Here is a 20,609-nt window from a genome sequence, read left to right as displayed (position 1 = left end):
ATACAACTCTACCTAATACAATGAATTCTAGTGTGAAAAAGTTCCACTTAAACATGACATTAAAAGCACAGATTGAAAACTATGTTGACACTCAGCTAAACTTTGATGTATTTAAAGATGGTGGCATGACGTTGACGTATACTGCCCTCTATTGCCAAATACTTGTAAGCGCAGCTAAATACGTCATCAACCAAGCGCCGGAACCCTATACGCATGCGCAGCGGTGTCAGCTGACAGAATTCAAACTGGGCGGCGGGTAGCTGAAGGTGAGACTGAAAAAAACACAGCAAGGCTTCATCGTGCAGAGATCGAGCAGAAGCGTGAGGAAAGATGACGAGCACGTTGAAAGGCATCACTCTGAAGGGCAGCGCCGAGCTGGTGGCCGAGTTCTTCTGTGAGTATCCACTGGTTAGATTCATGGGATTAAAGCGACAGTTCGTGGCGCAGCCGTGGACACGCAGCCAGTCGGAGCTAATGCTACATGTAGCTTCAGGAGGAGCTCCACCGAACACCGAGGAGAAAACACAGAACCTCCATCTTCTGCTTCTCTCTTTATTACCACACTCTCTTTATTGCAGCTCACAACCAACCACAGTCGGTTTGCGTTAGTTCACATTTAAACTGTCGACGTGGTGTGCACCGCCCACCGTGGAGCTCACTCTTGAAGAATGCAACACCCAGGAGAAAGAGCTGTGCTGGTTATCATCAACCAACATTAACGATTCACTGTCTCGTACAGAAAGCTAGAATGCGTCATCTGACATGTAGTTGAACAAAATAATAAATAAGGATAAACTTCATTCGTATAGAACATTTCAAAACACAGCTATAAGGTGCTCTACAAGACAAAAATACAAATCTGAAGGCAAACATGAGGGCAACAACAAGGCCGGTGCCACCATCTCATACAAGATGGCTTCAGGAGATCATGTTCTGTTGAAGCTTGAACAGATTAAATATACACTGAGGGGAGTTACAGATACAGGTTAAAGGGCGTGGAGGCCTTTTCTTGCATACTATGACAATTTAACCCAAATAACTGACCTTGAGGATTCATAATTCCTTTAGTATAGCACAGAGCTGCTGCACTTGGTTTTATAAGGAGTGGACATTACATGTTTATTTATTCATTGTTTTTGTTTTGTGTGTTATTTACTCAATATTGTTTACAGACGTTTAGTTAAATATTTGGGGGTGCGTCTGGGTTCGGGTGGGGGAAGGGCACATAGGAAGGGAGTTATGTAGGATGTATTTCAAATGTTGATTCTGAAAGAGAAGTTGAAAAAACCCATAAGGAAACAATTTAGAGGCAGTTTGAAGATCACACTGCAAAAAGCAGATACAGTAAAGGTTGTTTAGTAAAACAATTAAAAAGCTACACATGAGAAACGAGTAGAAACAAGATTAAATAAATCCTTGTAAAATGATTAAAATCGCCTGAAAGATAAGAACTAAGAGAAAACTGACCTGTAAAATGTGTCTTTAAAATAAAATTAAAAGAGGATGACGAGTTTGACAGACAGATCTCAGGGTCACCTTTGGTCCTCAGCCGAGACTGTGGAATGGCGAGTAGGACCTACCTCAGTACAAGTTCTGAACCATTCTTCAAAGTCAACAGTAACATCTTCAAATTTACATGAGGCCAGTGAAGAGAAGCAAAGGGGAAATTATATAAAAAATATTTTTTGTGCATGTTAAATAACTTAACAGTTGGTGGAATAAAGGACATTTTTGATCATTTTTTTTGGGGTTAATAACCTCGTGCAGACGGGAACACTTTAAATAAGGAGGCTCCCACAATAACCCTTGCCGTATTCGTAACTGTCTCGGTTTATGTATTCCATATTTTGTCATGTTAACCCCCATTTGATTCGTTCTTTCCACCACAGCTTTCGGCATCAACAGCATCCTGTACCAGCGAGGCATCTATCCTGCCGAGACCTTCACCAGAGTCACCCATTACGACATGAGCCTCCAGCTCACCACTGACCACAAACTGAAGGACTACCTGACCAACGTGGTGTCTCAGCTAAAAGGTAACTTCAGAGTCTGAGCTTTTCTTTTGGCTTCATTTTCAAAAGCCCCATTCTTATTTTTTAAACTATTTTTCCCCCAGATGAATTCCATTGAAGGGCCAAGATTGAAAACATGAGAGAAACTGGGTTCAGTCACTTTGATATGAAGTTAATTATGTTATGGGGGATCTTATTATTTATGAAATAATATGAAAGAGAATAAGGAGCTAGACATAATTCCTTTAGTGAAATCTAATGTGTAGTTACCAAATAAAGGTTGAAACTATGGCTTCATTTAACAATTTCTTTCTCTGTGTCAGTTACCTGTTTATTATTTTTGTAATTAATCCCCTCTATAAAAGGTCATAGTAGGGAAAAAAATAAATCAAGTATCGTCCTCAGGCTCTCAATGTGATCTAAGTAAACTTAGATAACGAATATGTATCTTTGACTGTTTTTATCTTGGACAGTTCTCCATTAGATGCCATTGAGATTGATCAGTGATCGTGTGTCTCTCTGTGTCGCAGACTGGCTGTTTGAGTGCACGGTGCAGAAGCTGGTGCTGGTGATCACGTGCCTGGAAACCAACGAGGTGCTGGAGAGATGGCAGTTTGACATCGAGTGTGACAAGTCAGCCAAGGAGAGCAGGTCAGCTCCTCTACTGTGGTTCAACTAACAGCCTCCTCTTAATGAACGGAACAGAATTTGATATAACAAATAATCATAAATTATTATGGATTTGTAACATTTAAAAGCAGAATTACTCCAAATGTCTTAATGAACACAGGCCCGTGTGTTCATGGTGGCCACAGTTCTTCAGATAATGTTTTTAAACCGAGCTCCCCTGTGTTTCCCAGTGCTCCCAGAGAGAAGTCCATTAAGACCATTCATGACGAGATCCGCTCCATCATCAGACAGATAACAGCCACAGTTTCTTTCTTGCCACTATTGGAGACGCCATGTGAGTAACCCTGTGGTTATCTACCTACAGATGTTTTCTCCTTATTGATTCCTGTAGTTTAAGATTGTGGGCGTGTAAATATCAATGGACTAATCATTGTCACCCTCTGGCCCTCGACCTCCTCTTCCAGGTTCGTTTGACCTCCTGGTCTACACAGACAAAGACCTGGTGGTGCCGGACATGTGGGAGGAGTCGGGGCCTCAAATAATCGACCAATCGGAGGAAGTGCGCTTACGTTCCTTCACCACCTCCATCCACAAAGTGAATAGCATGGTGGCTTACAAGAGGAGCGAGGCCATGTAAACGTCAGCCATGAAGCTGTGTGAAGCACCAACCAGTGTCCTTTATAGAAAACTGTAGTTTTGTTTTTGTTTTTTACATTGCCCTGTCCTATCTCACTGTCGTCTCCTGCTTCCTCTCTCGGAACTTCACCTAGTCTTCTTCGTGTCAGGAACGTGTAGACAAGCTCCTCAGTCTATTCTGATGTAAATATTACCTTAAAAGTGGTTTGTCTGATTTTTCCTCTTACTCTCAACTTGTCAAGCTCTATTTTAGAAGCTAGTGGTTTGTATGTACAACTTTTATAACATGTAATAAAAAATCCATATGATTTGGGTCTATAGTCAAGGTTCTTCATGGTATTATAGCTTTTGACCACAAGGTGGCAGTGCAACACAAACTGAATCTGGAGTTGTGTCTTTGCAGTGTGCTGAGTTACACAACAACAAACAGAGAATAAGCATTATTCTTTAATGGGACAAACCATTGACTTGGCTCACAGTGTTCAGTGGTGTCGACAGTTGCAGATGTGGAACACCTCCTTCATCACAGTACCATATCAGCATATTAGATTCTCTCGCCTGCAGTAGACAACTCACAAGTCTTTGTCTTTTATTTAAAAAGAAAAACCCTTCCTCTCTGGTGTAATGCCCTCTGGTGTACATGCAACAAAACAAGGAGGGAAGCAAACTTCTCTGAAACAAGCCAGAGACTGAAGCAGTGAGGAAATCTTCACAAACAGGGGTCAGGTGACAGGCACATGTACTGCACTCCTGCAGACTAAGTACAAAACAACCACAGATACAAACAAGCTTTCTGAGCATGTTCGTCTACAAAAGTGCTTTAGTGAAGACCAGGCTGTAGGGCCTGTTTGTTGCTGTTAATAAAAATGCACATGGGTGGCACCTGTTGTGCGTATACATAGCGACTGATGAGACGTTTCCTCCATTATTCTAAACCCCTTACCTTTCTATGCAGAACAAAAAATGGTAATGAAAAATAAAAATAAACTCAGGATCTACGTTTCAAAGCAGAAGGTGAAATCCTGTGTTTGAGTGGTTAAAGCTCTGCTGACACACTGTTATCCACTGGTACATATCCAGCAGAAACCCTTTGCTGCTGATCACCGAGCAGATGGACAGAACTCTGCTGCATGCACTATTCTCCTCTGTGTGGCAGTGGCTCCCAACCTTTTCTCATCTGTGGCCCTTTCAAATGAAACAGGCTCACCACAGGTTGGTGAGTGTGGACTTCAGCAGATCCTTGAAAACTATTAAGTAAACAAAGTTGAAATTGAGTAGCTGATTATCGCCTGCTCAGTCTTATCAGCCCCGATAATATCGTGCACCCCTAAATTACCAAAATTATTACTAATTTAAATATTTCCGCAAATCTCTTAAATGGCACATATGAGAACTTTGGCTTCTTTTGTTATGATGAAAATGGGTTTGCTGAAAACAGGTTTGTTTTTATTTTTACCAAAACGTTCCCAGTCCACGTGAGAACATTCAAGACAGCTGTTCCACTAAGGGGTGAATATGGGTGAATTTGAAGGATTTGTTGAAACACGTATTTCACACTACAAAAGGCAAGAAATCTGAGAAAATGTTCTGCTTTAGACAACAATTGTTTTTCTATTCCATCCATCTGTGCCTTCACATTAATCTTGGGACCCCTGGGGGTGGGGTGTGCTGGTTGTGGGAGGGTCCAGATCAGTAGGTTGGGAACCACTGAAACCTTTGGCCATGTCTCCGCAGATCGGTAATATAGCAGAACCATCAGACAGCAGTGGTTTCTGCTGCATATGACCAAGTGGGATTTTTAGCGTGTCAGCATAAACTGTAGCCTCGATACATTCAGAAATACATGATGTGCGAGAACGTCCTATCCAATTCAAGAGAAACCTTCTGAGCCAGTTTGTTTAACCTTCAGTGAAACTCAAGTACATTAATTGAATCAAATCAATTTAAAGATTAATTAATGTCACTGTGTGTTTGCCGAACAGCGAGTCGGATTTTCTGCAAATAGGAATTACGACACCTCTGTGCTGTTTGTTGGTTTTAAAAAAGTTCACTCAATGTTCCCCCGCTGGCTCAAATGCAAGTGTCATCAAAGTACTGAGTTACAACCGTCCTCCATCCGAACGATGCTCAGTTATAAAAACAGGACGTAAAAAACATCCTTTTTTTTCAGGGAAAGGCATTAATGGAGATGTGGACAAATAAAATATATATACTTTTTTTGGAAATTGTGAATTGGTCCTATTTTATCACAACAAGGCAGTGGAAGTATCTAGACCAATTTCCATTTGAAATTGCGGGCCTAGTCTTTGGCTATTTTACATAAAAAAAAAAAAATAGAAATCAAATAACACAATACAGTACATTTCATAATGTCATCTGCAAAGAGTTGTTCCTAAGAAAGATCGTTCGAAAAAGCAGAGATGGGATTTTTAAGTATGAAAACTACATTTCTTGTATAAAGAATCGTGTGCTCTTGACAAATGGATGACCTTACAATATAGAAACTCTAATAAATATATAAAACAAAAATAAATATGCAATAGTTAAGACAGTGAGTGAAAAAAAAAACGATACAAAAGACTCAAACCCTTGTAGTGTGTCTGCTGTGATCAAAGACATATGGAACATATCAGAATATTGTGACACTCTGTAAAGTATATAGTAAATATCTGTAGCCCACTGGAATGGTGCTGATCCCTGAGGATCCATGTCTCACCATCCAGTGCGCCGCTATGGTTCACTACCCGTGAGAGATAGTGTGTGTGAGACTTCAAGATGAAAGCCACTCTGTGCAAAAATAAAAATGGCTATTGTAATAAATATAGCTTAGTGCCGACTGTTATTGTCTCTGGTGAGTGAATAGTGACAACAAGAAGAGAGGTTTCACAAAGTTTGATGAAATGAAGCATGTCATGCTCACTCACTCATTGTCGTGAGACTTTGACAGCTGCATTAAGTTGAATGAAGAATTTGTTAGAGGTATTAAACAAGGGGTATTACATTATTTTCATAGGTCGGCCCATTTCTTATATGCACTCAGTAAAGTTGAGATCTGGGAAGAAAACGTGGACCGTCTGCAGTCAGGCTCTATGGACAACAATGTCTGTTACCTCGTGTAGCAATACAGTAATTTATGTCTCAATGCTCGTAAAAATGTGGGAATATGACCAATATGTTCCCACACTTCTGATTTGAATGTGCCTATGGGGTTGGCAGTCAAAGAGTAATCATTAATGTAGGGCTAATTAAGCTAGCCTCACTTTTACCACAGGGGTCAACGTTGAAAGACAGTAAATTACACAAAGCATGTCATATTTACAAGATGCGTGTGCTACCTTTATATATGTTCTATGAAAATATTATAATTATAATCATTATAGTGTTTTAGGAAAAAATGCTTAGCAAATATTTCCTAGCTGTGAAATTGTGCTGGCCAACGTGAAAAGAAGTAAATTAATGTTTATGAGACAAACATCTTGAGCAGAAAACTTGCGGGATGCTGTGTTGTGGCGTCAATGATCAGAAATGGAGGACAAACACATTGTCGCCATGTGTACACCTGGAGTTGTGCGATTCAACTTCTATACAGACAGAACAAAAGTGAGACACGGTTTTTCTACCAGGTATGTTCTGAATATATATTGATTCTATATTTCCTACTGAACCAAGTTAGCACCAGTGCCAGCTGCCTTCCCCAGTTAGTATGTTGTATTCCCAGATCCTTGTGATGAACTGGGTGAGTGAAACCTCATTATTGCAAAATGGAAGGATGGACATACCTATGAAAATAACTAAGTAGACAACAAACTTGAAAGTCTTATCAAACCTTTCGACACAACCTGGGACTTGAAGCTGCTCCAAGATTTCAAAAGTTGAATCCAGGAGCATCTGCCCTTTCCTTTCACCAAACCATAATCTAAAAAATGTAATGTGACTTCCAATTCACGAAGGATATTTGATCTTTCATGTGTATGTATGTATATCATGCCAATTTCATGAAACTTTGTGAGACCAGGTTGAACAGGGAAAAAGCCCTGGAAATTAGTGTAGGTTGAAAAGCCGAACTGGCTCCGGGATCACACCAGGCCGTTGACCGGTTCCTTCTCGCACTCCTCAGACAAACGCTTCCAATGCTGCCGGTTCTTCTGGCATCCTTCCAACAAGGGGGAGCAACTCTCGGACATGCCGGCCAAAGTCTGTGACAAATACAATTCATGAGGGTTGTTTTTGAATACAATAAAAATTCATTTAACTTCTTGATTCACATTTCTTCACAATGAAAGACCTACTGACAGTGTCTTTCAAACTAGTGAATAGTAAAAAGGTGAACGTCCACCATTTCTTTTTGCTTTTCCAATTACCTCATATAGTTGAATGCAAATGGCATCAATGAAGGACACTTGCATGCTGGGGATCTTATCTCTTTTCTCACGATTCATCAGGTCCTAAAGTGAAGGGGTGGAAACAAAACACAGGAAGAGTTAAAGAGGACAAGAGGACTCAAAACAGATCCCTGAGGCACACCACAGCAGCTGTTTTACTGTTTAGAAGAGATTTCATCCCATATCACACAAAACACAGTATCTCCTGAAGTGACAATACTTACAATCGGTTCAATTTTTAGCTCTTGCCTCTCCTTATCCCCCTGTTCAAAGAACTCAGTGGCCACCAGCTCTGCAATCTGCATTACACGGAAGAGAAAGACAAGTTATATAAACAATCCATAACCTCAAACCAAAATTGGCAAGGATGTCTTTTTCTTTTTACATCTTAATATGAGACCAACTATTGATGTTAAACTATTGCGGTTAAACACAAATTCCATCAAGGCTTTACTTTTCAAACCGAGCTTTCAGTATTCTCTGTCATCGTATGGATCAAATCCTCAGTTTGATTTGGATGCCATGAGATTTTAGCTTTGCAAATCAAAGCTCTGCTCTGTTGTTGTGCTTAACCTCAGAAACTCTGGCATATTTGTGGCAGTTTAAATTTCAGTGGATGTATTTTAATGAACTCCTTACAAGGCAGATCTTGGGAATACAGTCGGGACCTCATGCCATGGAGACAACACAATACTTCTGCTGCTGCCAGAATCAACAGTATCAACATTTAATATTCTAGAATATCTGGAAGAGACTAAACCTATACTGTATTTTAAAAGGCAGGTAAGACTCGAAACAGATTGAGTAAACAAGCAAAAACAACAGGATGTAGGAAACAGCTAGAAAGGAGGAATGTAATTGAAGGTACAAGTCAGTATATTGAGCGTGAAGAACAAACCAAAGAGAAAGCGGGAGAGGTCTGGCAGTGGTAGCCCCACTAAGTTAATGCTCTCCGTGTGTTTGCAGAGAGGTAAATGAGGTCTGACTGCAGCCTCAGGCTCCAATCAGTATCACTTTGTGTGTACGTGTGTGTTGAAGCAGTGTGCAGCTCATTGATTGAGACTGCAATCAAGGCTCAGCACTAAGGACGTGCAGGGGGGGGGACTGAGGCAGAGAGTGAGAACTTATTATAGCTGACTAAACCCATCATGAGGCAAATGTGAACAGGCGAGGCTAAGTAACTTTGTCTTTATTTACCTAACCTCATGTCATTCAAAATACCAACGTTTGTATGTGCACGTAGCGGAGTAGGTTAGCTCCGTGTGAAAAAATAACTTGGCCAGATATTGTTTTATAAGTTTTCCAAGAACAGCCAGACAGACCAAGTGGATTCCTGAACGTTTATCTGTTGATCTTGGAGGGATCTGTATGGTCGAGCACTGTTTGGCTCATTGGTCATCGAAAGGAATCTAAATCGAGAAGTCAAGACAAGAATCTTGAGAGAATGGTCCAGTATTCCATTTTTCTTGAGATCTATAAATAAGGATATATTTGCAGGAGGAATGATGCTTTAGTGGGTAAAAAGTTATACTCAAATTAATTAACTTTGAACTGAGACTATAGGTTTTGGTGTGATATCAAAACGTGGAATCAACATTTCCACACTTTCATCCATTTTAAAAGAAAAGGACAGAATTATACAAAATATAAAAGTAAAATATAAAATATATTAAGCCAATTACTAACATGTTATATGAAAGGGATATAATTTGATGACATTGGACAAGTTTGAATTTGAGAATCTGATGACTATCTGCTAAAGAAACTAAGGAAACCTGGGACAAAGTGTTAACTTTAAATGTTAGCATTTCCATGCAGAGCACATTGCTTATGAAATTTTTTCATCAACTGTCCTCAAAAAAACAAACCCATGGCAGTTTCCACAGAAACAATGGAGTGTTTATGCAGCAGCTGATGCCTCCTCATTCTAATTCCTGAGGAGCAAAAAGAGCTCCAGTGAGTGAAGGACTTATGAGTGCACCTGGATCCCTACACCGAGCCGTCTTATTTCAAGACCGAGTCAAATCCTTTTCAAACTGCAAGTCAAACGTGCAAGTATAGAAAACCTTCGACACAAACACAACCAAGGGATTTATTAAAACAAGACACAAACTCAAGGCACAAATAAAATAATGCCAGGTTGAGGCACATGAAAAAATGTCTCCTGATCCCAAGCTTTTAAAGGACCTCAACCCAGTTTTCAAAATTAAAGTTCAGAGTATTGAATTTATCCATCTAAGGAAAGTACCTTGCTGCTACCTTTTTCTTGAATTTTGGCAAATGACAGGACCGATTTGTTAAAACCCTTCAATGAACTTTTAAATTCCAGTGATTTTGATGCCTCTGTGGACAAAACGATGGTGTTCTCACCGTCTCCTGTCGTATAAATCTCAATCTGGCCAGCATGTGCATTTGTTTTAGAAGAAGTAGAAAAAAAAGACAGAAAGCCCGTTTGCAGGATGCCTTGCAATGAGGTAATTTATCTTTTTATAAATGATTGGTAAGAGTAATATGTAAGTGTATTGGAAATATCAGATATGGCTTCATCTGACCCGACCACAGACATCGTAAATAGTTTTTAGAAAAAGCCAGTTTTCTACCCTATTGTCTCCTTTGCTGTTGTAGGTCACAAAGACGGAGCTAAAGTAAAATGAGACAAAACCAGTAAAAAAAAAAATCCTTATAGTACGTTCAATGAGATCCAGATGAGATGCTGAGGGGAATGTATTTAAGTGAGGACCCATTTTGCATGTGTGTGCACGTTTACAGCTGTGAATGTTTTTAGAGGTGTCATCTGAGGACGGCTTTCATTAATGAGCTCTCACTTGCCAATGAACCCAACCGCACATACACACGCATGTACAGCTGAAGCACTCTCCCCGGTGCACGTGGCTCTTAACAAGGTGCAGACTAACGAAGGTCACCAGGGGGATGAGGCGATGGGGACACAGCTCCACGAGGAGAACAATGAGTGTGTGAGCAAGTAGGGAGTTAAGAAGTAAACCTGAATAGTACTGAGTAGAGTCCACACCTTTGCCAAGGCTCAACAGTCCCCTGATGAAACCACAATCACCAGATACATATTCTTATTTAGATTTGCACCAAATCGCACACTCCCAACTATTTTTCATGAAGATCCAAAAGTTATTTTCTGAGAAATCAAGGAAACTGTTCAAAAACGCCATATTTTAGAATATAAAGAAAGTGAAAAAATCCCTGGAGCTTGAATAAGTTTAACATCGCACATACCATAAAAAAAAAGTATGATGTAGATATATAAATCCTAACTAAAGTTGACAACAACAACAATCGTCATTTGTACAGTAAAATAAAAAAGGTAAATTAGTCGGCCAATAGATTTAACTGTTCCGTCCGCAGTCTTCAGATAACACATTTTACACAACAACAGCACGCTGGATAAGTAAATAGTTAATATCCTGGGACATTATATCACACAGGTAGCCCTCCGTATTATTCTCTACCCTTCAGATAGCTCCAGGTCTCAGAGAGGTAGCTGACCCCTGCTCTACTGTGTCAAGTGCCACTGATGCGACAATATGCAGCCCAGTCACAACGACAGAGCAGATGTATGAATGCTTCATGCGATTCTTCAGGGCCACTGATTATCTCATTGTTTTCTATTGTGTATTAGGAGGAATTGCATTGTATGACATCTGATAAAGGAGAAAGAGAAGCTGTTAGAAACCAGCTACAGAAATCAGAGGGAAAAGACAAAGAGAGAAGATTGTAAATTGGCCAAAAAACTGCAGGGAAAAGGCACAAACGCCCACATGCACACACACACACACAGTCTGTAAAGAGATCTGGTTTTCTTTACCCTCTTCTGCACCGGCCAGGGCTTGGTGATGGCCGAGATGTCACATGCAGTCATCAGCATTGACCTGAGGGGGGCGACACAAGGACACATGCTGATCTTCACACACCCACAACAAGGAGAAAAAGTTAAGTTGGACTTTCACGCTTCGTTTGGCAGCTTTTAAAAATCACCAACTGAGAACTTTTCAAACAACTGAAGTATGAATTTAGTCCAGCACCTAAAGACTATTCAACAACCCTCAAAAAAAATATTTAGACAGCTTCAGCAGATTAAGATGCATCTTGACAATGGCGAGTGGCTAATAAAGTAGTAACATTAAGTTAAGTTTAGTTTGATTTATAGTTTAAAACAATATTTACACAGTACTTGTTATGTCACCAATATGCTAAAACTTGCTTGTGGCGCAACCTAGCAACATCTAGCAACTTTTGGAGCAGGGCTTAGCTGCTCTCCGTAAATATTTAGCAACACTAGTTTTGTGTTGTAACTTTTTCTTGGAGAACAGCCAAGTGCTGCTCCTCGACGTACAGCTCCCACAGCTTATTTGGAGCTTAGTTTATGAACTCCAGGCAAAGCCATGCTGCGGATTAGCTGCGCAGCAGGAAGTTCATGTTTTATTCGCTCGTACATTTGCATATCTGTGACCAGGTCCTCTTACTCACCTCAGTAAATCTCTGTGATGTTCATCCTCCCAAACAAACTGGCTGTTCTTGGTGAGCTCAAAGAACTCCCCTCGCCTCCTGACAACACACATATATACACACATATGAGACCCAACGTAAACCCTGAAATTTGAAAAAATAATCAAATTACCGGCAGAATTTATTAATTAAATTAAGTTTGATTGAGCAAATGTAATTTTTATTAAAGCCCACATTAAAAGCCTGAGGCAGCCAAGAGTTGGCTTAAAGTTTTGAATATTTTTAAGTTACTGACAACATTGCAGTGTATGTTTTTGTTTAATTTCTCACATTTCTTACTCCAAAATACAGCCAATAAAATATCCATAAAATGATACCTGAATATACCACATTATTAAGTTTTTCCAGAATAACAAACACACTTGAAATCAGTCTAAGGGACATCGATGAATTTCAACGCCCTGTAATGACAAGATGAGTCTGCTTTGCTTTACTTTTTCTGAACTACTCCCAGCTGGAAATACTAATCTTCCCGCGCTGCCTAAATGGACTTTTCCTCTTCAACCCGCCCTCTCCATCCCTCTCCAGTCAGATTTCCATCTGGGCTTGACATTTGGTACCTACTTCATGTACAGGGCCAAGTCAGTGGCCAGAATAGCCCTCTCGATCATCTTCAGAGTGGCCTTGTACTCGTCCAGGGAGAGGCCGCTTAGGATCTGGTTTCCCTGGAGAGACAGAGAGAAAGAAGCAGAGACAAATCTGTGAGTTTGCATGTTATTCAATGATTTACACTCATATACAGAGTACACACATAAAATTTCCCCAGTGTTTGTGCAATAAAGTATGGAGAGTGAGATAGCAACCCTCTGAGGAGTAAATGCTATGCGTTTGACCGCGGTATGCACTGTGATAGACGACCATGGGTTGCTATGACAACGCCAGACAGAAGTTACTCGCACAATCAATCTTACAACCAAATCCAGTCCACGTGTCTCGAGTGGTCACATGCATGCGTGTTGACACATAATTTCACGTCCTGTCCATTTCAAGTGCTTTTCAGAGTGTGTGATTAACACCCTGCCTGCGACCAGGTCTGCAACAAGGTGTGTGTGTGTCTGTGTGTTAAATGTGACCAGCACCAGTGAGGGTAAGTGGTGCTGTGGAGTCGGGAGTGTGTGTAGTTTGTTTTGAGGCCATAAAGATCAGAGCAGGCTGTGAGTAACTGTAATTTTATTGGGCGACCAGAGTGTTCCGTGGTCGGCAGCTGGAAAATGAGCAGAATGGGCATAATAAATCTGCAGCAAGCAGGCAGCAGCATTAGGGCCCCATCAACAGCCAATATCAAGCTATTGCTTTCCTGTGGAGAGAGCGCCGACTACCTGAGGTTGAACCGATTTGAACTGTGACCCACTTTGAAGATGTTGTTTCTGCCAGATTAGTTTTATGTGACACACACATCAGAGATAACGTTGTTTACGTAACGGCCTACACTGTAAATCCACTGTTGTACAGCACTTTCAAGATTAAATCATTAGGTCTGTAAACCGGTGAACAAGAGGTAATTAACTGGACTATACCTTTTTCTAGTTTATTCAAGAAATTCAATGTTATATCAAAGACTAAAGTAAAGATAAACAACACGTCTCCGCTTCTTCCTATAAAACAAAAATCTCATTTCACACTGGCAATGTCATTTGAAGCCAGAGTCTTGTGCATCTGGAGTGGAACCACAGAATTGATGTCCCATAGATTCAACCAATCGCTAGTCACTGTCAGCTGTCAATCTCTGTCAATGGCATGTTCAACACTTGAACATGCATCAGTGTGAAAAGAACTACCTATTATGACCAGAACCATTTTTTTGACAAATGCATCTTATGTGCGATTTAACTTTTTAGTTCAGCTAGCGTGGAGGGGGCGGGGTTTAGGACTTATCCTGCACCCAGCCACTAGGGGGCGATCCAGATGTGTTGTCTTCACTTTTGGGAGCTAACATGTCATCAATCTTTGAACACAGTCTAGGAACTGACTCTTTTAGCTTTTTGTTCAAAAGCCTTCCAGCTGTTTGTTGTTAATTTTGTCATTAATTCAAATTATATTAACATAACGACGTGGAGTTTAAGTTACTGTGCTACTTTTGTAAAAATGTCCTTTTAAATCTCTAAGTAAAAAGAACTTTATGAGGTGCTTAATCTAGTTGTGCGTAGATCTCCACTTAGTAAAGACTGAAGTTAACAAAAAACAAAAACGTTTGGTTCCACTGACAGCTGGGTTCGGCTCCTGGCAGACGGGCCTTGCAGCTTGGCCAGGCTTTGCGAGCCACACTGTTGGCAGGTGGGAAGCCAGTGAGGGATGTAATTTGGAGACTTGATGACTTGGCACTGACAGGTTCCCGATGCATAAAAGGCTTCAGTGAGGATAAACATAATACTTATTGAATTACACGAAAAAGTTATTGCTTTAAATGCTCAACATTTTTATTGCATTAGAGGAAGGCTATTCGATTACCAGTTTTGATTACTTTCCACATTACATTATGGGCAGTTATTAAATTATCAGTTTCTACAGTGGTATTTTGGAATCGGCAATGGATTGACTTCCACATCAGAGAAACCATGACGGGCCTTAAACTCAAATCTTAATCATTAGGCTAGAACAAGGACATGTAATAACTTCTGTTGTAGGATGGTTGCAGATCTGAGACCTACAGTGTTATGTGTCTCTCCTGGAGCTGGCTGGGAGTCAGTTAGGACACCATGAGGAGAGGGAGATGGAGCCTCTTGAACGCATCTGCCAGGAGCTCAGCTGCTACTCACTGAATCCGCCGCAGCTGGGAAAGCGCAACTCATGTCCTGTGTTGCATAACTGGGATGAGGATCAACTCTGCGTGTGAGGAAGCAATCTGCCGGATGTCTTTTGGGGTTTGTAGCTTCTGTCTTCCTGCCACTGTGCTCACATCCACAATGATGGTGCCAACTCCTCCTTTGCATGTAACTTTCTTGGGGAGCAGCTGGTCAGTAAGGGCAGAAGCACTTCATGAGCATGTGCGGCACCTCTGATCATATTTGTGTTTATCAGATCGCTTTGCGGGAAACAGCTGCCTGTGGGGTTGACGAGTGCATCTCAGGCGCATAGCGTAAATGGGCTTTAAAGCCAAAACAATGCACTTGAGGAACGAGTTGGGTGGGGTAATAATGTTCTATGATACAGTGATGATGACAGTGCACCTTTCACATTACAGAGTCACCTGGTTCAGTGTGGACGTCCAAAAAACGGTCTAAATCAATATTCTAATGTTAAAAATGAATCCAATGCCAAACTGTTGTCCCCCTCAGCTAAGCAGAGCCCTGTAGCATCTCTTAGCTCAATGCTCTGATTTGCTGAGCCAAAATTGTGCTGGTTTGCTTTAGTTACTGCTCTCATTGACCTCGTTCTCAACCTCTGCAGGGAGCAATGCACAGATAAACCCACTGATCTCGGACAGATGACGTCGGGGCATTCAGCAGCTGAAGGGCCAGATATATTTCTAAGGACTTGGTGGAGACCAAAAGGGAGCTAAAAGGAGATTTGATATTGGGTTGTTTGTGTCGAATTTAGTGACATCAAGTGGAGAAGTTGCATGTTGCAGCTGAATACCCCTCACCTCACCATCCCCTTCCCCACATGACAGAGAACCTTTGGAAACCTTCAGTTGTAATAAAAACTCAAAAGGAGTTTTAGTTTGTCCAGTCTGGGCTACTGTAAAAAACATGGTGGCCTCTGTAGAGAGGACCTGCTCCCGATGTTAATATAAAGTATTTAAATATAAAAGGCTCATTCTATTTCTGCCAATAGATCCCTTTCACATAAATCTTACACACTTAACCTTAAGGCTGTGTGTTAGCAAGACTGTAGCGATATGTTAAATATAATGATACAGGGATTACAATTCAATACATTGCGATATACTCTGATACTGTAAACAATATAATCAAATTTTTTCATCTAATTTTAGGAAAACTGTCATCGCATTCAGAACACAGCACCCTGTGCATTAAAATACTTTAAGAGGGAGAGTCAATGGCTTATAATGGATAACACTGCTATCTGAAGCAGGTGAAGGTTTAAACACATCACAAAGTGAAACACAAATCTTTAAATGAAAGCTATATCAATATCGTGATTTATACATCCCAAATCAAAAATAAATATCTCAGGTGTAGAGGCACAAAAATGAAATCCATTCCTGTTCATATCACAGCCATCATGTAGCACCTCGTGAAATGTACTGCGTGTGAGACAAAGTGAGAAACCATCTCGGTCAGATTTCGTCTAATTGGAGCATTGAGAAGAATGATGAGTGGACTGAAAGGCTTCCTACACCAGTGTGAGTGTGGGAGTGGGTGCACCTACTGGGCTGTTGAGGATCATGAGGCACTGGTCAAAGTGGTGGTGCTCCATGGTGGAGTGGCAGTAGAGCTGGGCCAGTGGGTGGTCGCTCCTGGACGCCACACAAACACACACACACAGGAAGTAAGAAACCCACATAGTGGTTACACTTGTCTCCCACACACGCATATCCATGTACTTATGACTTATATTTGACTCAAGCTGCACCTCTGTATGTAGGAGTTGTTGACTCCTCTGTGGTCCAGGTCGTGGCTGAGAGTCGCAATCATCAGAGCCAAGACCTCCAGATCACTCAGCTTATTCTGTCAGGAGGTGGATGAAGAGAGGGGAGGAAAACAGGAAGTACAGAACAGAGGTAAAGAAAAGAAAAATACACACTTGAGCTACATCAACATGACAGGTTTTATACCAGACACTGAAACATTTAACCACCCATTACTGGTCTTGTATAATTTAGCTTATTAGCTATTAATCATGTTTATACAACATATTCCATGGGTTAGGGTTAGGGTTTACACACATCATATGGCATTATTTATTTGTTCTCGTTGTTTCATGATAGTGCCATAGACTGTATATAAAGATGGACCTCCTCCCCCTTTGCAGAGATTAAGCCAAAATATCCCGGTTACAAACGCTGCCATATTGCACATTTGGAGCCAGAGTCTGTGCAGCAGCATTCGGGGGATGGAGCCGTGGTATGAAGGTCCCACTCGTGCATGTGGTCCACAAATTGTGACTCAGTTTAAGCAGTCAATCATTAGGTTACAGCCCATTTTAATAAAATCAAATAACTAATCAAAGTTATTGGAAAATGTGGCACTTGAACGTACATCAGTGCGATAAGGACCACTTTAAATGACAGAAACCATCTTTGAGAAAAATCTATTTGACGTGTTCTTTGGTCCACCCACCCAAATGAAGGAGGCGGGATTAATGACCTTTATTACAGCCAGCCTCACTTTTGGGAAACCATCATGTTGTCCATCTTTATATATATATACTGTCAATGGGTTGTGCAGATGTAAGCAGCATAAAGATAATAATGGAACAAATTGCCTGTCTGTCAGAATTCGATCCATTCGATTCTCTTCTCGATTATAAGAGATGTTAGTGAATCAGCTCGGGCTAAACCTCGAGTGTCTGCACTGACCTGTAGGCGTCCTGACTTGAGGAGGGCGAACATGCACTGGGCCGTGTTGAAGGCGTGTCTCCAGTTGTGATAGGCCACATTCTTCCTGTAGTTCTTCTTCACACTCAGAACCCACTGGCATATACTCTGCAGAGGAGACAACGTGCACAGAAACCTGTTTAACCCTTGAAAGCAATTTTCATCTTCATCTCACTGACCCATTTCTCACTCTCTCTCAAACTGTTGTGGATGTAAGCAAACGTGTTAACAAACAGAAGTTATGCATCGAGCAGATAGAGTAACATTGTCCTTCATTTGTTGTTGTTTTTGTGCACAATGATAAGGCCCATATTCATTCTCATTGAGCTCAGTCTTCTTCTCCACCAACTGCTAAAGAACATAGCTGCTAACTGCTCCACCATGATCGTCAGCTGGTCTCTGACTGTGTGTGTTTACTGTTGGAAATAAATACAAACTCAGATCGTGACAATGTTTATACACCGACTTCCGAAACTATCATACATTAGAACAGATTTCCGAATTTGTTGCGTCTTTCGCATCTGTCAAAGATATTCCAGAGAACTGTTTGAGCTCAATTGGATCAGAGGTGTAAATCCAGACGTGAGCTGAAAGAGGCTAAAAAGCTTCACAGATTTGAGTTATGATTTTTTGATATGTCACTATATATTGAACTTGCACATTACACACAATGTGCAGTTAATAAATTGACCACAAACAAGCTAAACATACAGTGAATGTGGAAGGTCTGGAGCTCCAGCACAGTTATAAAAATCCCTTATCTATTGACACATGCTGCATAAAGATAAATCAAAGTCATAAATAAGATGTATTTATGGATTTCTGTTCATCGGAGTGACATGTACCATACAGAGGAAAAGGAAAAAGGAAACGTGATGAGCAAAGAGTCCGGAAGTTTGTCCCATCTGAAAGTGAAGAGCACACTCTCAGCAAATCAATGCTCTGTGCTTGGTTGGTGCTGCTCCACTACATGTTCACTGTGAGTAAAGCTCCTAAAACAAACCATCCTTCAGCTAATCAAGCAAGCAATTAATTTCAGTTAATCTTCTCCACAGGGATGATTACACACCGACCTAAGATCATAATATGACGTTGAAACAATGAAGAGGTGATGACATAATTGGGATGGGATGCTCCGGGGTGGTCGGTGTGTCAGTTCCCAGTGTGACCGTCAAACTGACAGGCTGTGCTGCTGGAGGGAACCTAATCACCTCCAATCAAAGCCTCTCTTTATGAGGCCTCTCTCCGCAGGCTCTCCGGAGGTCAGCCACCAACATACAAGGACCTCTTCACATGGAGAGGCCGCTTCGGACGTGAGCCAAAACCCGCCAGCAAATTGGGAGGTGCTGGGACACCGATGAGCGGTGGGTCTGACAGACAGTGGTAATGGAGGGAAGGATGTGTGTGTGTGTGTGTGTGTGTGTGTGTGTGTGTGTGTGTGTGTGTGTGTGTGTGTGTTTGGTGTGTGTGTGGTCTCCAGTGCTCTCTCTTACGGATGCAGGCAAATACACAAATGCTAACACAGTTGTAAATGTAGTCACATTCATATTACACACACACACTCACACTCACTCACAGTTGTGTTGTAATGGTCTAATGCTGCTGACAATGCGGAGCAGATTGTTTTCTGGCATCAATAGGATGAGAATCTGCTCTTGCCTTTTTCCATGACGTACTAAGAACCACAACAAGTTCATGTCAGTGTTCTCGTCTGTTGTTACTTTTGTGGTTGTGATGTTGCCGTTATATACCGTAATAACAGGACTGGGGTATAATGTGATGCAGGTTTGGTTACGAGAAATGACCTGTGCTCATCTTTCGTTTTCATATTTTCATATTTAATGACCATGATGCTTCTGTGTATGGGGATTTGGCAGCGTATGCAATTCAGCTTTTATACTTGTTTTTGTAAACATATGAAGTCATGAATTAATATATGTTTCAAAGATATGCTTTTACCACCACCACCAATAACAGTAATTAAATATTACCAAATATTTAATTTAAGTCTCTGCGGTGGAAACGTAGCTAAGGATTGTTTTTCACTGAAGCCCAGTTTGTATCTGAGAGTATTTCCTTATTTGTAAAACAAGCTGTTTTACTATAGTTTTTTTTCCCCTTGTCTTGTGCTGATGCATGGCGATGTGCAAGATCCAAGCAAAGCCACTATGTGAGCAATTTAAAAAGGCTGACTATGGCCATTCCTGTCTACACAAATACTATTGTAGACCAATTATTATTATCATACTATTATTACCTTACAAATATGCCTAAAACTTCAATATTGATAAACAACAAATTGATAATAACGCTGCTCTTAACCGCTGACAAACACTTGTTTGTAGTGCTGCCGTTAGAGAAAAGTCATTATATAAAGTGTTTATTCACTACGGAGAATGGATACACTCAATGTTACTGTAACCTGTTTATTAAGCTATGACACATCAATTTCTAGTAGATCTCGTGCAAAAGAGGAAATCTTGGCCCAAGGGAAGTGTCATGTCATATCCTCAAAAGGTCCCAAACATCCTGTGCAGAGAAATTCCATGAAAATATGTCCTGGTATTTTGTGATTTAATATATTATTCTGTGTGCCTTAGTGTGGACGGATGAACAGAAACAATGTGAAGATGATTATTACTGTGAAATGCTTCAGTAGGGTCAACTGTAATCTACTTTACTATCACCCGTTCTTACCGTGTACTTCATCTGGAAGGTCTGGACCAGGTTGAGGTCAACGAACATGCGGATGGTACCCCACGTGGTTTCGGTGTCCGACAAGTCAAAGTCGCTGAAGCTGAAGTCCATGAGACGCAGCGACTGGGCAGACGGTATTGTGGCTACCTTTAAAACACACACAACAGACATTTGTTGAGGGTTAAGGACAGAGGATGTCACACCATGTTAAAG

At 40.9% G+C, this 20,609-nt stretch overlaps 2 protein-coding genes across 2 annotated transcripts in view; one reads left to right on the top strand and one right to left on the bottom strand.

Annotated features, from left to right (window-relative positions):
- Window positions 1–261: 261 nt before the first annotated feature.
- On the top strand, window positions 262–3,561 carry mad2l1 (MAD2 mitotic arrest deficient-like 1 (yeast)). Its single transcript, XM_061066431.1, has 5 exons — window positions 262–394; window positions 1,890–2,036; window positions 2,543–2,663; window positions 2,873–2,976; window positions 3,107–3,561. Exons 1-5 carry the CDS (start codon window positions 331–333, stop codon window positions 3,277–3,279), a joined length of 609 nt encoding a protein of 202 aa, XP_060922414.1. The 5' UTR covers window positions 262–330; the 3' UTR covers window positions 3,280–3,561.
- Window positions 3,562–6,701: 3,140 nt separating this feature from the next.
- pde5ab (phosphodiesterase 5A, cGMP-specific, b) overlaps window positions 6,702–20,609 on the bottom strand; it is a 57,457-nt gene continuing 43,549 nt past the window's right edge. Inside the window, exons 13-22 of the mRNA XM_061066298.1 lie at window positions 20,397–20,543; window positions 17,682–17,807; window positions 16,736–16,830; window positions 16,532–16,619; window positions 12,764–12,864; window positions 12,161–12,238; window positions 11,499–11,562; window positions 7,885–7,959; window positions 7,640–7,723; window positions 6,702–7,474 (exon numbers count right to left, since the gene is read on the bottom strand). Of these exons, the coding sequence (XP_060922281.1) occupies window positions 7,355–7,474; window positions 7,640–7,723; window positions 7,885–7,959; window positions 11,499–11,562; window positions 12,161–12,238; window positions 12,764–12,864; window positions 16,532–16,619; window positions 16,736–16,830; window positions 17,682–17,807; window positions 20,397–20,543 (978 nt within the window). The 3' untranslated portion in view covers window positions 6,702–7,354. The remainder of the gene's footprint in view (window positions 7,475–7,639; window positions 7,724–7,884; window positions 7,960–11,498; window positions 11,563–12,160; window positions 12,239–12,763; window positions 12,865–16,531; window positions 16,620–16,735; window positions 16,831–17,681; window positions 17,808–20,396; window positions 20,544–20,609) is intronic.

The sequence above is a fragment of the Limanda limanda genome, chromosome 22 (genome assembly GCF_963576545.1).
Source record: "Limanda limanda chromosome 22, fLimLim1.1, whole genome shotgun sequence".
Classification (NCBI taxonomy): Eukaryota; Metazoa; Chordata; class Actinopteri; order Pleuronectiformes; family Pleuronectidae; genus Limanda; species Limanda limanda.
This window is presented reverse-complemented; position numbering and strand designations above follow the sequence as displayed.

What these genes read in the sequence shown, in the direction of transcription:
- mad2l1 (XM_061066431.1), top strand. Translation starts at nt 331, where the DNA reads ATGACGAGCACGTTGAAAGGCATCACTCTGAAGGGCAGCGCCGAGCTG. An exon ending in CGTGGTGTCTCAGCTAAAAG is followed by an intron (nt 2,037 to 2,542) that starts GTAACTTCAGAG and finishes TCTGTGTCGCAG; the next exon opens with ACTGGCTGTTTGAGTGCACG. An exon ending in GCCACTATTGGAGACGCCAT is followed by an intron (nt 2,977 to 3,106) that starts GTGAGTAACCCT and finishes CTCCTCTTCCAG; the next exon opens with GTTCGTTTGACCTCCTGGTC.